Here is a 14,694-nt window from a genome sequence, read left to right on the forward strand (position 1 = left end):
CATGCATTCCAATGAGTACCTTGCTACAAAGCAGATCAGTGATATTTCAGTAATATTTTGTAAATAATTAAAATGTTTCAAATATATATCTCTATTTAACCCCTTAACCCTTAGGTAACCCTATAAATGTGCAACATTGAAAGAAATATATAATTTCTAACAATTACAAATTATTTTGCCATGTTTTTTTTTATCAGAAATGTAATTTTAATGTCGTTTTAAACAAATATAGAATAAAATGTATATATTTTTATTTACAGAATAAAATGTATATTTTATTATTTATATAGAATAACATAAATAAATTCTTATTTACAGTAATACTACTAAAACTGGTCAAAATAATACAACTTTAACATTTTTGTCTATAGTTTACATAAAAAATAAAATAAAATACATTTTACAAAATAATTTTGATAAATCAAAGCATAATGTGTCCACAAACAAAACAAAGTATATATACTACCATATCTTATGGTTACCATGAATTGCTCTGGTTCATAAGTGGTATATAGAAAAGAGAATGAAAGTAGACAAAAAAACAAATGGACATCTTTTTGTATTTTTATAAATGAGTTTTAAAAACCTTTAAACTAAAACACACATTGCTGATTTACTGAGGACAATCCAGGGGGATACGTAAACTCAATGTGAGCCCCATACACCATAAATAATAATCCCTTAAGAAAACAGCAAAGTGTTTATTACAAAATTTGGTTAAGTGGTGAAGTTACTCCAAACATTTGGATTTAAAAATATGTGCAATAACTACACTATGGCTATTACAATTTTGGGTTTCTTTGTAAGAAAGTAATATACTGTGGTCATCCCAATATAGTACTATAACATTTGGATTTACTATAACAGCTTGATGAACATAATGGTATGGTAATACATTTAGGAAGTAGCTAAAATGATCTTACATTTGCAAAAAGATTGATTTTTGATTAAACAAAAATCTTGTATATCAAACACAGATAATAATACAGCTGAATTTACATATATTCACATGCTTGAACCTGTGCCATGCCCACACCTTCTATCTGCCCCCAGCTTTGGCTGTTTGCTCCATACTTTTCTTCCAGGTTCCGTAGTGTTTAATTTGTGTTGAGGACCCATATTGTTGAAACTCATTGCTCACAGTCGCGTACATTGGCCACCCTCAGGGCTTATGCTTGCTTTGTCCTCTTTGTATTGTTTCCTGAAGTTTAGCTTGTTGAACTCCTGGGAGATTTCAACAATTGTTTTTCCCTTGGTTTCAGGAATGATGAAGAATATTAGAGTTCCAGAGAAAAAGATAACGAATATGAAGATGAGAAAGCAAAAATGTTGGAGACTCTCCTGGAAAATATAAAAACACCAAAGATGTGAAAAAGGAGATACTTTGAATTGAGTTCCTGGTTAAGTTTATTGATTAACTTAGTCATCAGGAGGGAAGAGGAGGATAAAAAATGAAAAAATGAGAACATGAGTAAAAAAAAATAATTGAAAAGGAAAAGTAAGGGGGCAATGGAGGTGAGTGTACGACAAACAATTTGTGCTAGGTTAGACACAAGAACATACAACTTTCATTGACAATGATGGGTTATGGAATTCTTTTTGCCTATACTGGGCACCACTCAGATCTGCTGTGAATGTTCTTCTTGTTTTAACAGCACACAAATCTGACGCATATTTTAAAAAAGTGTGTTTCTTCTTGTCCAAAGAAGTGATGATTCCAGGTCCTGTCACTTTCACCTGTGCAACATCTCCAAAATCCACCTCTACCTGTCCCCAGAGACCACCAAACTCCTTGTACATGCTCTCATCTTCTCTCGTCTGGACTACTGTAACCTCCTCCTCTGGTATTCCACTAATCCGTCTCTCTCCTCTACAATCTATTATGAATGCTGCAGCCAGACTCATCCATCTTTCCCACCGCTCCTCTTCTGCTGCCTCTCTTTGTAGTTCTCTTCATTGGCTTCTATTTCACCTGAGAATCAAATTCAAGCTCCTGCGCTTTGCCTTCAAATCCCTCCACAGTTCTTGTCCCATGTAACTTTCTGCCCTGATAGAAAAATACTCCTAAAGCCGCTCTTCTCGCTCCTTCGGTGATTTACTACTGACTTTCCCACTCATAACCTCATCACACGCACTGCTCCAAGACTTTTCTAGATCCGCCCCAACTCTCTGCAATGGTCTTCCTCGTGCTAGTAGGCTTGCTCCTTCTTTCTGCTCTTTTAAAGAAGCACTCAAAATCCATGTTTTCAAACTTGCCTACCCATCTTCTCTTGTTTCCTAAAACTTCGCTACTTCCCACCATTCCATATCACTTCTACTATTCTGTGATATTTCCCTCTCCTCCTCCTGAGTCACTGTCTGTATCTGTCTATCATTTTCAACCCCTATTTAATGTACAGCGCTGCGTAATATGTTGGTGCTATATAAATAATATTAAGAAATAATAATAATGATTGACAGTTGTTCAGTAGTATGTAACAGTTGCATAAATAAAAGTACATGGGTTACATAAAAATAGAGCTCACAATATCTCAGCATAGTCACTCACCACAATATATGGGAAAATCATCCCTAGGACATAGAGTCCCACCCAGCTGAACACTCCTGAGACAACAAACGCTGGAACCCTAGGAGCTTGTGCAAAGATTTCTACGCAGGTTGAAATGGTGGCTCCAGCTGTGAATGAAAATGTGACTGTTAGAAACCAAGCATTATAAAATAGGTTTTTAATATTGACTGTTCCATGTTAGGGAAAAAGTAAATCTCTAGGAGCTGTTTATTTTGGAAGGCTCAAAGAAAGTGTGACTACCAGAAATAAAAGTTTTAGTTATAAAAAATGAGCATCTCAAAGAAATCTAAACAACCAAATAATTGTTCACTCAATTGGTGTTGATTTTATTTAAAGCAGTTATTGCTGTTCATTTAGCAAGGTGAATCTTTCCCTTGCAAAATGATATTTTGCCTGCACATAGGTGGATGGCTGAAGTTAGCAAAGCTTCACTTAATCATTAGGCTAAATGAAGTAATCCATACAGGTAATAAGGCAAATGTTAGTACAGGGAGTCCTCTAGAGTCCCTCAAGTCTTACAGAAATACAAATTTAAACACAGTACACAGTGACATTTATATTTCAACAGAATTTGAATCAAGTTAGGCAAAAACGATTGAAATAGTGAGCTGAGCACTTTGAAAACTACATTTAATAAGCAATCTTCTGTAGTCTACGAGCATTTAGATTAATATGATTAGAAATGTTGCAGTCACTGACCTAATATAAAATAGAGCACACAAATTGCTAAGAAATCAGCATACGTCATTTACATGAAAGATTAGGGGAAAAATATAAATTATGTAAAATGTTCCCACCTGGTCCAGCTCCATAGAGGAAAATAAATGTAAAGGTTAGTCCAACGCTGCAGTATGGCATCCAAAAATATGCTTCCTAAAAGTCACAAGAGGTATTACTTTATATATAACTCTCTAATACAGTGAGATAAAGGCAGTAAGTTAAAATTATTTTTTCCACACATTTTTGTCTTTATGTGTCCAGGATCCAGGTCCAGGGGTAAAGAATAGTTTATTGTAGTAAAATAAATATAAAACTTTGCATTTAAATGTTGAAATGTTGAACCAGAACAACTTTCATGGGTCTGCATTGAAGCTTTTAATTTGTTAATAAGATTCAAAAGGTACAGTATAAAAAAATAACAACATAAAAAACAGCAGAAGCAGCAGAAAACATGAAAGCTAAGAAGAGATTTACTTTTTTTGTTTTGCTTAACTTATGTTATATAGAGATATATGGTCATACAAATTGCTTCTATTGTATTTCTCAACTAAAGTGCACCTGTGCCCAAACTATGGACAATAAACATTTAAATATAGTAGTAATTAAGTGGTAGTAGTAGTATTTTGACCAGTAGTAAAAGAGCGTTTTAACAACCCATGCCTGATCTCTCTAGATACTTTTATTCTCTTCCTTTTCTATACCAAGACCATGTTGCACTACCTCCCTTGTCCTGTTTCAGTAATTGTTACATTATAGTTATTGTATATCTGAAAGCACAAAACATTTTTTAACAAAAAAATGTTTTACAGGGCTGTAGGAAGCTTGGATGTGGAAGCATTCATTTCTAAAGGGGCCGTAATAGTAGTGATCTCTAGTAGTCTCATTGGTGACCTTAAGGATCACTCTTGAAGCTCCCCGTATAAAATAAATTGACCCCCACTGCATTAGAGGGCTGACATAGTGCTAGCGTTTTGATCGCATACAAAATACAGTGTGTTGTAAACCTTGAAAATGAATGTCTTCGCAATGCTTATAGATACAGTGGTAGTTGTTTTAAAATGTTTTGGCTGCAGTATTTGTAAATATTTTATTGTACATGATCTGGTTAACTTTAGGCTTCTAAGCAGTGTTTAGACACACTGGTCCTGATTTATTAAAGCTCTCCAGGACAAGAGAATATACATTTCATCACAAAAACCTGGAATGATTTCTTAAAAGTCATTTGCTATTTGTTAACAAATGTTTTCAATCATGGACCAGATCCATTCCTGGTTTGCTGGATCACTAAGGTTCACTGATAAAAGTGTATCCTCTCCAGCCTTGGAGAGCTTTAATAAAAAAGGTCCACTGTAGCTGCTGCCAAATGACAGGCGAGATTTCCCAGCAATACCTTAACCTTTTTTTTCTTTTCCCTATAATATTCTCCTATATATCCTTACCTGCATGGAGAGAGTCACGGTTAGTAGTGCCAGTGTCAATGCCATAAGCCCATAACCTCCAAGAATTAAAATCTTCCTTCCAAAGCGATCAATAAGTAAGCTCTAGAAATATATAATAAAATAATAAATAATTTTATAAATAATAAATAATAGAATTTTTTATAATAAAAAAAAAAAATAATATATGAGTTACTAAAGGAATTTGAGGTGTTTTAGCAAAATAAATTGTCACTTAGGTTAGTAAATTAGGTAAATGAGCAGTTAGCTTTAGCCATTAGATCATGTAAAAAGACATGTTTTGATGTTTTACATGTCCTTGCACACAACTGGATATTCTTTGAAAATTAATTTTTACATTAGCATTAGCAACAGAAGTTCAGCTATGGCCAATTCCTATGTTTTTTTAGTGAAAGTTTTTTTTTTTAAGTGGTGGTTTTTAGCAAAAAACTTACACAGATCATGGCAGAGACAAACTCAAAGCTCCCAACTCCCAAAGAGACATATGCAATTTGATCTTTAGGAAAACCGGCTTTGAGGAACACATCGTATGAGTAGAAATAAATCTGTTGGATAATGATAAATAATAATATATTATACACAATTTCTTCAGCTGTATCAACATGACATAGGTTCTCCAAAAACATCCTGTAGCATTTTGCTTTCAAGTGATATGTTGTAGTGAAGTTGTTTTTACATACTGATTACCACTTATTACTGAATGATATTGACCAGTAAAATACAAACCTGATGATTTTTCACAAGATGCATGCTAATGTGTTTTTATACATGTTACAGTGCAGTTAAATTGCTCAGATATTATGAAAATCAAAAGCATGTTCCTCCAACACATTGAGAAGCAGTCCATTTGAAAAAAAAGTCCTGCATGATGCATTTTAGAGGTATTGATCTAAAGTTTGTTATTCAAGTCAACTCAAATGTCTAAAACACAATGCATGTTTTTGCATGCATTTAAAGAGAAACAAATTACAATGCATACAAAGTTCATGTGCATGATTCATATTTGGTTATTAATATATTAATAATGAGTTTATTTTCTGTGTGGCCAGTAAAGACTGCATTTTGAGTTTTTAAATATTTGTATGGCAGTTTTTGGGTACATTTTGCATAGAGTAAGGAACAATCGAAAACCCTAAAAAAGTTTTCTTTCTTTAAAAGTTACAAATACATTTATTTTACAGATAATATAATCCCCAGGTGACTGCTTTATCATGACAATACTCAACTGCACTGGCTCCACTAAGTTGCAAGCCAAGAATCATGGAAATCATAGAACACAGTTGCCAACGATGAGAAGGATCACGTAAAAGCTCCAGGACACCCATTCTTCCACTTTTACCACGGGTATTTCTTTCCTTCAACATTTCATCGATTGCAGCTTGGTGGTCTCTGTCCCCCCACAACTGTTTAAGTGCTTGAAAAAAAAACAATTAGAAAATATGTGTTTTAATGTTTTTATTTTTTGAGCATTAAACAGATCAAACAGGCATATGATAATAAAATACATTAAAAGCATAGGTAGATATGCTACCTGTGCGACTTTTGTAGTTGCATGGGCTCCCAAATGATTAATTGAGAGGTGCAAGAAGAGCCATATGATAGACCAAAGGGAGCCAGAAATTCCAAAATGTAAGGTGCTCCAAAAGTCCTTTCTAAAGTGTTTCAGGTGTACAGTACCTATTCCTCAATAGGCCCACAACTGTATAAGTGAGGATCACAAGTCACAAGTTCACAAGGTAAATAAATTATAGTGATAGGTCTACCCTTTAGGCCAGGCTGGATATTTGTGAAATTTACCAAGTGATATAGTAATCAAATGATTCCTTTGTACTACATGACTTTATTAGGTTGTGTTGATTGGTCTATATATCTAAAAAAGTCTAAGCTTATTCAAAATACATAGAGTATAAAAGACACAAAATACATAGAGCCAAATGTTGGGAAAATAGTTTTATTGTGTCACATGACCTGTTCAATTATTAGTAATTGTTTCTTTGTTGAAGTAGGTAGGAGTATTGCTATGGTCCTAAAAGACCATGAGTTTACTTGGGTACAGAAACATTACCAAATATTCCTGTTCACCAAATAATCTACCTAATACAATTGCAATACAAATACAGATTAGAATTAGAATTACATTAGAGTTACAATTCCTGAAAATAAAATCTGGGGTATGTGTCCTGAATGTCAGGGTCTACCACCCCTGCTTCAAACACCATAACAATATATAGCAACTGTAACACTATGTTGCCTAATAGGGTATTATCTCCAATATGAAACCATTTGAACATGGCTTTAGTTATTCACATAAATTGGAGCATACAACTTGACGTTACCTTTCTGACAGGCTTCCTTGTCATCCTTTTCTAGTAGGAGGTAGGTTGGAGATTCTGGGAAAAATGGCAAGGTAATCAGCTGAACAAAGGATGTAATACCACTCAAGAGCAGAACCTGGGGCCACAGAAATTCTGTTCCAAATAACTCTCTGCATTAAATATAGAAAAATGTGAATGTTAAATTTATTATTAAAATATACACCATACATATAGTATAAAGTAACACCTAAAGCAATGGACAGATAAACAATTTGAATGATCACAGGTATCAGGTAGGGCTGGATTTCAGTTTCATGCTGCCCTAGATAACTTTTCTTGTGCTGATCACAAAAGTCAGTATCAAATTAGGTGTACCATACAGATACAAGTTAAAGTGGAATACAATGTTCAAAACAGAGCACTAATATATTTTTTACATATATTTTATTAAAGAACATGCATATAATACTGAATAAAGGGGCTTGTCTCTAAATGTCCTATCCCAGACTGTCTAGACAATGTATGCATGAGCTTTATTACTAAGATCAGCTTAATGATACCAGTAAAGTTAAGAACATTACCTTAGCCCAACAATCTGGCCACAAAATTTGCCCAGAGTTACAAACATGGGCCCTGTGGCATTGATGAAACCACGCAGTTTGCGGGGTGCAGCCTCTCCCACGTACTGAGCATGAATATTAATCCCCAGGCCTGAAGGCACATGCAACAGAACAGAAGTGAAAAGTTTAGAAGAAATGATTGCTATAACAGTAACCTAAATAGATAATTTAAACAAAAGCCATCAGAAGACATTCACAGAACAGTTCCATTGCCTGTCATGATACTTTCAAATTCAACAGAAAGCCCTTTTAAAGTATACACTGTTAAGCAAAATAGCTCCATGGCATATAACATCAATTAGACTCAATGGACCTTGTACTGCTAAGATTTGTAGAATGTTGGTTGTTGCTTAGTGTGGGAGATAATATAATGATTGGTAGAGATAGCAGGTAGAAGAGCTGATCTCTTAAGATACAAAGCAAATTTAAGAACACAGTGGGGCCCAGGTACAGCAAGTAAAATACATAAAATGCTGTGTACTACATCAAGTGAAATTTGTAACTGTCTGTCATCCAGAGATTTTTGACTTGATTGAAGAAACTAGAAAATATCCTTAGTATTATTAACACAACCTATTTTTAAATTGTGTATTATATTGCTATAAAAAGTAATTAGAAGCTTTTTATGGGATTATTCATTACAGATAATGATAAAGGGGAAGACCCGTTCCAATAAAATTAGTATTAGTTCTATTTGACAATTTGCTTGATGCTTACCATTATGATATGCACATGGTGGGGATTAACTGGTAATTGCTAAAACCCCTATTTCAGTTTTACTGAGCCTCTTGACCCCTCACCTAGGAAATAGTGACTTTCCCCCTGGTTTTGGGGTCCTTTTCTGCATTAGTGGAGTGCTGGTAAAGAATACACATTTTTTTTTCTAGAGGATGATCGAAATGAATATTAAAGGCTGTACAGTGTTCATTCCTTTCAGTTGTGATGACCAGTACCCTGAAGTCATCCCTCTCTCTGACATAATTATTATTATTATTACACAGTATTTATACTGCACCATCATATTATATAATTTTATGCAGTGCTGTACAAAATCTATAGTCTAGCTGTCCCTTACAATCTATTGTCCCTACCTCAGTCATATGTCTTTATTACAGTCTAAGATCAATTTTAGGGGGAAGGCAATGAACCTAACTGCATGTATGTGGGAGGAAACCCAGGTTCCACTGGGACCTTGTTAAATCAACTTTTAAATAAAGAGGGGGACAAGATTCAACTTTAATATGTTTCAACACTTCTAAATTTAGAAGCTATTTTTCAGGTGCAGTAACCTAGAGAAACCAAATATTATCTTGTATGGTCTGACTTTAACAAATACATTTACATTTTCTGTATAGATAAAAATTACCACTTAAGAATTGGGAACTTGCCATTTGTTCATTATCTTTTAATAATTTCCTGAATGTCTAATGCTTTATTTACATACCTGTATTAAGACCACAAAGAAAACGACCAACCAAGACCATTTCAAAGTAGCCAGTTACTTGGCTGAGGCCTACGAGCAGGGCGCTCACAATGGGCAGAATTGAATTGACCAACTGACACCTTTTTCTATAAAACAAATGGATTAAATGGAAATATGCATTGCTTTCTGTAGTATAGTATATAGGAATACATGAATTAAAATGGAATTTTATTAACCTTTAGTTTCAAGTTGAAGTAGAGCTATGTCAGTCAAAATATTTATAGATATGCTGGAAAGCAGAAAGTTTATATATTTCTGTTGCATGCAAAACATCACTTTAACACTAAAAAACAATAAAGCTAAACATTTTCACAAATCTGAGGGGGGTTCTAGCCTTTACCTTGTCTGTGTTGCTGTTGTGTTGAGTTCTCTGTCTGCTAAAATGGTTGCCAGCAGGACAGTAAATAAGGGAAAATATCTGGTATGAAATGCTAGATAATACTAAAAACTTGACAGAAGTTCTATTACTTTCCTACTGTATCCAAAAACTAAGCAATCATTTTTGTCTCAATATACTTTTAAACCAAACAGTGAACTTTTCTTCTAATACCTACTTTCCAAACTTCCCAGTCAGGTATCCAGATGCAGTGGAACCTATGAGACCTCCAATACTGAATACAGATACCACAGAAGACCATATCAAAGTAAGTGTCCCATCACTTAGCTCTGTCCTGTATCTTTTCACCCATGTGTCATTGATGAATTGTTTGATGAACTAGAATAATTGAAAATATATATATAAATGATAGTGGAAAAAGATATTTTGCTTAGAGTAGGGTATATTAAAATTAATTTTCAAATATATATATAGTGTTGTATTGTTTTGTATGGCAGGTACTAACAAAAAAATGGTTTGGAGCTGTGGTTTTTGTCTTACTTACTGGTGATGGAGAATTCAGCACAGACAAGTGGTAGCCAAATTGAAACGTGCCTCCAATTCCTAGCACAAAGATCATCAGGAACAGGCCCCTGTAGTGCACCTGGTATAGTAGAAAAGCTAAAATGTGAAGTTATGACACTAAACTGGTACATGTTAGCACCATTTATTCAAACCATTTAAATATTTTGTAGATTGATATTACCATAATTTGGCAACTCACCCCAAACCACTTTCAGGGTTTTGGATATATTATGTTGGGTTAAGTTACCCAGCAGTTCAATAGATAGTTAATGGAGACCCTGTTCAACATACTCTTTAATGTGAGCGTTTTTTAGGTCCAAGTAAAGATTAGCCTTTCCTATGTAAGGTCCCAAAGAGGAACTATAAACATTAAATACATTTCCCAGCTGGCTAATGGAAAATAATTTTAACTAAATTTACTTGCCTAATAGTCTTGGTGTTCTTGTATATTTAGTGTACCTTTGTTATACACATAGCACAGCTGAAGGCCCACCACCATCTTCAGCCTAACCCTATACCCTTCTTTTTGGGAGGCCTCCCTGACCACAAGTCGGCGTCAAAAGTCCCACTATTCCCTTGGTAAAGCTGGAGTGATTAGTGTGGTCCGAGTTTCTACTTGAACTGACTAAAGGATGGAAAATGGGGCAAAGAATCATGGCACCAGTCCCAGAAGGAAACCCTTATTCGGAAGAGACTTTTGGGGCACTAAAACCTACTATTAGTGGGAAAGAGCCAGATCAATTTTTCCACTTTTTAGATTGTATTAAGATTATATTAAGAAAAAACTTTGTAAACTATCTAGTTATATGCTTACTTGCCAATAAATTTAAGTAATATTGTAGAGTATAGGCCCACTTTAAGACTGAAACATCACCAGTATCTGGTAGAATAAATGCCACTAGAAGACTTTGTGATGAGCGCTGCTGTGGTTTCTTTATTTGTAAAAAATAATTTAAAGACGTTTTGAGAGGTCTAGATGTTATTTTATCAAAAATAATGACTATTATTATGATTTAGAATGTTGGGTGTTTAAAGAGTTTAGTTTTATCATAAGTAAAACTTCTGCACATACTTGCAGCAGCCTGTAATATCCTGTTCTTCTATAATAATACATTTGCAACCATTGTCATGAAGGGATGAATGTTTCGAATAGCAATACATTACAGCACATGGTTATTATGAGTTTCTATGAAGCATCTATTTGGGAAAGCAGGAAACAAAGTATGCTTCATGCAATTATTAGTAAGTAAATAATCATGAGAAAAATACAAAGAGAAAGTTTGATTTTTTATGCAGAAATATGATTTCACACACATGTGATATCTATGTTTGTAAAATATTGTATTGTATGCTTTTATTTTTTAACAGATTATGATTTTATTGATTGTTCATAATAAAGAAAGTACTCACCAGCTCTGAAGATGCGGACGTCATTGGGTCTGTGCTTCTAGAAATGTTTCTCCTCTGAGTTTTCCAACAGTTTATTTCCCTTAGTTACAGCCTTAATTTATTACCCAGCAATGGGAAAGTGATGGAAGGTCCTGTTTCTCCACAACTGTGTAAATTTGTGTTGAAGATACTCCAAAGATAAATACTTTTGCAGGTAATGACCACACACTAACACGAAGGGTGGAGATACAGAGAGAATCTTAGTATGAAGCAAAATATTAACGGCTTGACATAGACAACGTCACAAGATCAGTGAACCTGAAAGTCTGCAGAGTAAGTACAGTGATGCAGAAACACTAATCCATTGGGCCAGCTTAAATGGGAGTTAATGGTATTTACTACAAGGGTGGTGTGGGGTATAGCTCTATTTGTTTATGCTAAAGCGGACTTTTTTCGATTTTTGTTTTACCCTGCAGGTACTTTTTAAAAACCAATCAGGTCCAGGGAACCCTATTAAAATACATCTACAAATTAAAGCTACGTACACACTTCCAATTATTATCGTTGGAAAACGAACGACGAACGTTCATGCACGATATATACGAACGATCGTATAGCACCGATCCTGCACATAGAGTTAACGACACGATCGTTCATAGATATTGTACACACAATAGATACGATCGTTTGAGCGATAGAGGAACTATGTGCACGACAGGAAAGTGAACGGACGTTCGTTCATCACGCATGCTCTGAACATGGACGATCAACGAACGACCGTACACACGAACGATGTTCAACGATCGTCGTCCAATCCGATCCGTCGGTCCGGTCGTTCGTTTCCAGCGACTTTCCTCGTTCGTCTGCGTCGTTGGTTACTTTTTTACGAACGATTTTTTGCCCAATCGATCGTTCGTCGTTCGATTGGAACGATAAAAATTGGAAGTGTGTACGCACCTTTACTTTATAGGCAAAAAGCACCAGAATAATCCTATCACTGGTGAGTTCTTTATGCAAGGTCAATTTTGTTTATCTAAGCTGGTCAGCTTCCCTTCCAGGCACACAGTTATCTCAGGTCATGTGTATCTATAGTTCTCCTTTAAGGCTAAATTTGAATGTTAGGTCTGCTATACAATTAGCCAAAAAAACTGAATGAGCATGAACATATATATATGCAAATATTTTGACTTTTGTTTCTTAATTAATACTTTAAAAATCTTCAAAAAACGTCAAAAATACTTCATGAAAAATATAAATAATATTACCTCCTGGTGGAATCCTTAGGTGATATTCTTCCAGCATTAACACATTGAGGTTGATTTACTAAATAACTATTTTTTTTTAAATCACAAAACACCAACATTTTTAAAATAAATATAGGCAGATAATTTCACCCAATTCTAGATCACTGAAAACTAAAGTATATCCTCTAGAAATAAGTTATTATATTTGCCACAGATAAGTGAAATTATGTTTTTTAAATCTTTATCAGTATGTTGCTTGCATAAATTTGGACTTAGGGCTTTTCCTTCAGAACAGGCTATAATATAATTCATATGATAAGATGACAAAGAGTATGTTGTAAAAAAGAATACTCTTTTTCCAAAATTTGCAAGCATAAACAAAATCTAGTGTGCTAAAGTTAATGCAGAGTACATATATACATATTTATTATAAATGCAAATCAAATTACATACTATTTAATAATGAGTAGGGCAATTCAAGTGATTCATACATGCTGTTAATACTGGGTTTGAGTTACTAATGAATGTTCACTTAGCAGTATGAAATATCTAATTACTCCCCAGGAGAGCCCTTAACTGCTATGTTATAATGGGCAAAGCATGGGTTGTTCTGCTGTAGCATGTACATGTTACATGTATATACATATAGACTCTCTGGAATGGTCTTCAACATCCTATTCGGCTTGCACCTAATTTTTAGTCTTTTAAATAGGCACTCAAAACCCATCTTTTTAAACCTGTCTACTCACTACTCAAACCCACCATTCCATATCCCTTCTTCTACTGTGTACGGCTTTCTCCTCCTCCTAAATTGCAAGATCTTCTGGGCAGGGCCCTCTCCTCCTGCTGTATCACTGTCTGTATCTGTCTGTCATTTGCAATCCCTATTTAATGTACAGCACTGCACAATAGGTTGGCGCTATATAAATACTGTTTAATAATAATACAATAATATAGTAGGTAAATAGTGAAGTTGCTCCATTTAAACAATGTAACCTATCTAAACAGCATTTAGGATAATATTGTGATCCAAGATATTTTAATAAAAGATGTTTTCTATGTGTATTTATTTCTGTTCCTCCATCTGGGGGAAAGGTACTAAGAGCAGACCAGCATTTGTAATCAGTAACCAGCTTGATTTTAATTCATCAATGTGACTCAGCAAACTCTCTAATGCAGTTCATCCACGTAGACTGCCCTGCATGGTAGTCCTAGCCAATACTGACACAGCCATGGCTGAACTCCCAGCATGATTGTTGTCTTACACTTCTGCAAATAAATCCCTTACTTTATACTCCACTACTGTCCGACAGAATAAAATGCTGAAGTCCTACGCAGGATCCTCGGTACCTATTTGTACCTATTCAACTGTAGCCCTACTGATGGAAAAAATTGAATGGCTCAGAACTATAAAGCGAAAATCTGCTTTTCTGACTTTGGTGCCTTTAAAAAGATACCAAGCATGCCTAAAGGTAATTCAGCTCTTAATCTAAATGAAATCAGAAATGGTGAACAGAAAACTTATAACTGACAAGTGTGATTTTCACCAATGAATATTCTTATATCTTAATGGTGTTATTGTGTATGATGGTTCCTCGAATAACCTCTTTTGATTGCTTAAATATAAAAGTCTCAAAGAGGAATCATACTTGAAAAGACAAGAATAAACATTGCCTATTTTGTTGGCAGGTGAAGTCATTATGGCAGGTCTCAGTGTAAAGTTCTACATGTGGTGGGGTTCCCTTTGTGAAGACACATAATCATCATGTTGTGTATTTTTATTCATAGTAAACCAGGATATGGAATAAAAAATGTTGGTATTAACGAAAATCACAATCACTAAAGATAAATGTGTTTTTCCGTTGTTTGCTTCTTTAAAATAAAAGGCCTTGTGCCTGGTCATCGCCCGATCCTTCGTCTTCAATACTTTCTAAACTACAGACATTCAACTTCATTGCTGCATACTTATCCTTGGTTAATGGTTTAGAAAGGCAAA

The 14,694-nt window shown here is 34.6% G+C and overlaps 1 protein-coding gene across 1 annotated transcript; it reads right to left on the reverse strand.

Annotated features, from left to right (window-relative positions):
• Window positions 1-229: 229 nt before the first annotated feature.
• LOC140333729 (solute carrier family 2, facilitated glucose transporter member 9-like) lies at window positions 230-12,003 on the reverse strand. The gene is made up of 12 exons (XM_072415602.1): window positions 11,476-12,003; window positions 10,046-10,144; window positions 9,719-9,879; window positions 9,126-9,250; window positions 7,643-7,772; window positions 7,083-7,231; window positions 5,973-6,160; window positions 5,181-5,291; window positions 4,729-4,830; window positions 3,367-3,442; window positions 2,549-2,676; window positions 230-1,341 (listed from the first exon to the last, which is right to left on the reverse strand). The coding sequence occupies exons 1-12, from the start codon at window positions 11,497-11,499 to the stop codon at window positions 1,138-1,140; spliced, it is 1,497 nt and encodes a 498-aa protein (XP_072271703.1). The 5' UTR covers window positions 11,500-12,003; the 3' UTR covers window positions 230-1,137.
• Between the last annotated feature and the right edge of the window lie 2,691 nt (window positions 12,004-14,694).

This window comes from Pyxicephalus adspersus, chromosome 6 (assembly GCF_032062135.1).
Source record: "Pyxicephalus adspersus chromosome 6, UCB_Pads_2.0, whole genome shotgun sequence".
NCBI classification, from domain to species: Eukaryota; Metazoa; Chordata; class Amphibia; order Anura; family Pyxicephalidae; genus Pyxicephalus; species Pyxicephalus adspersus.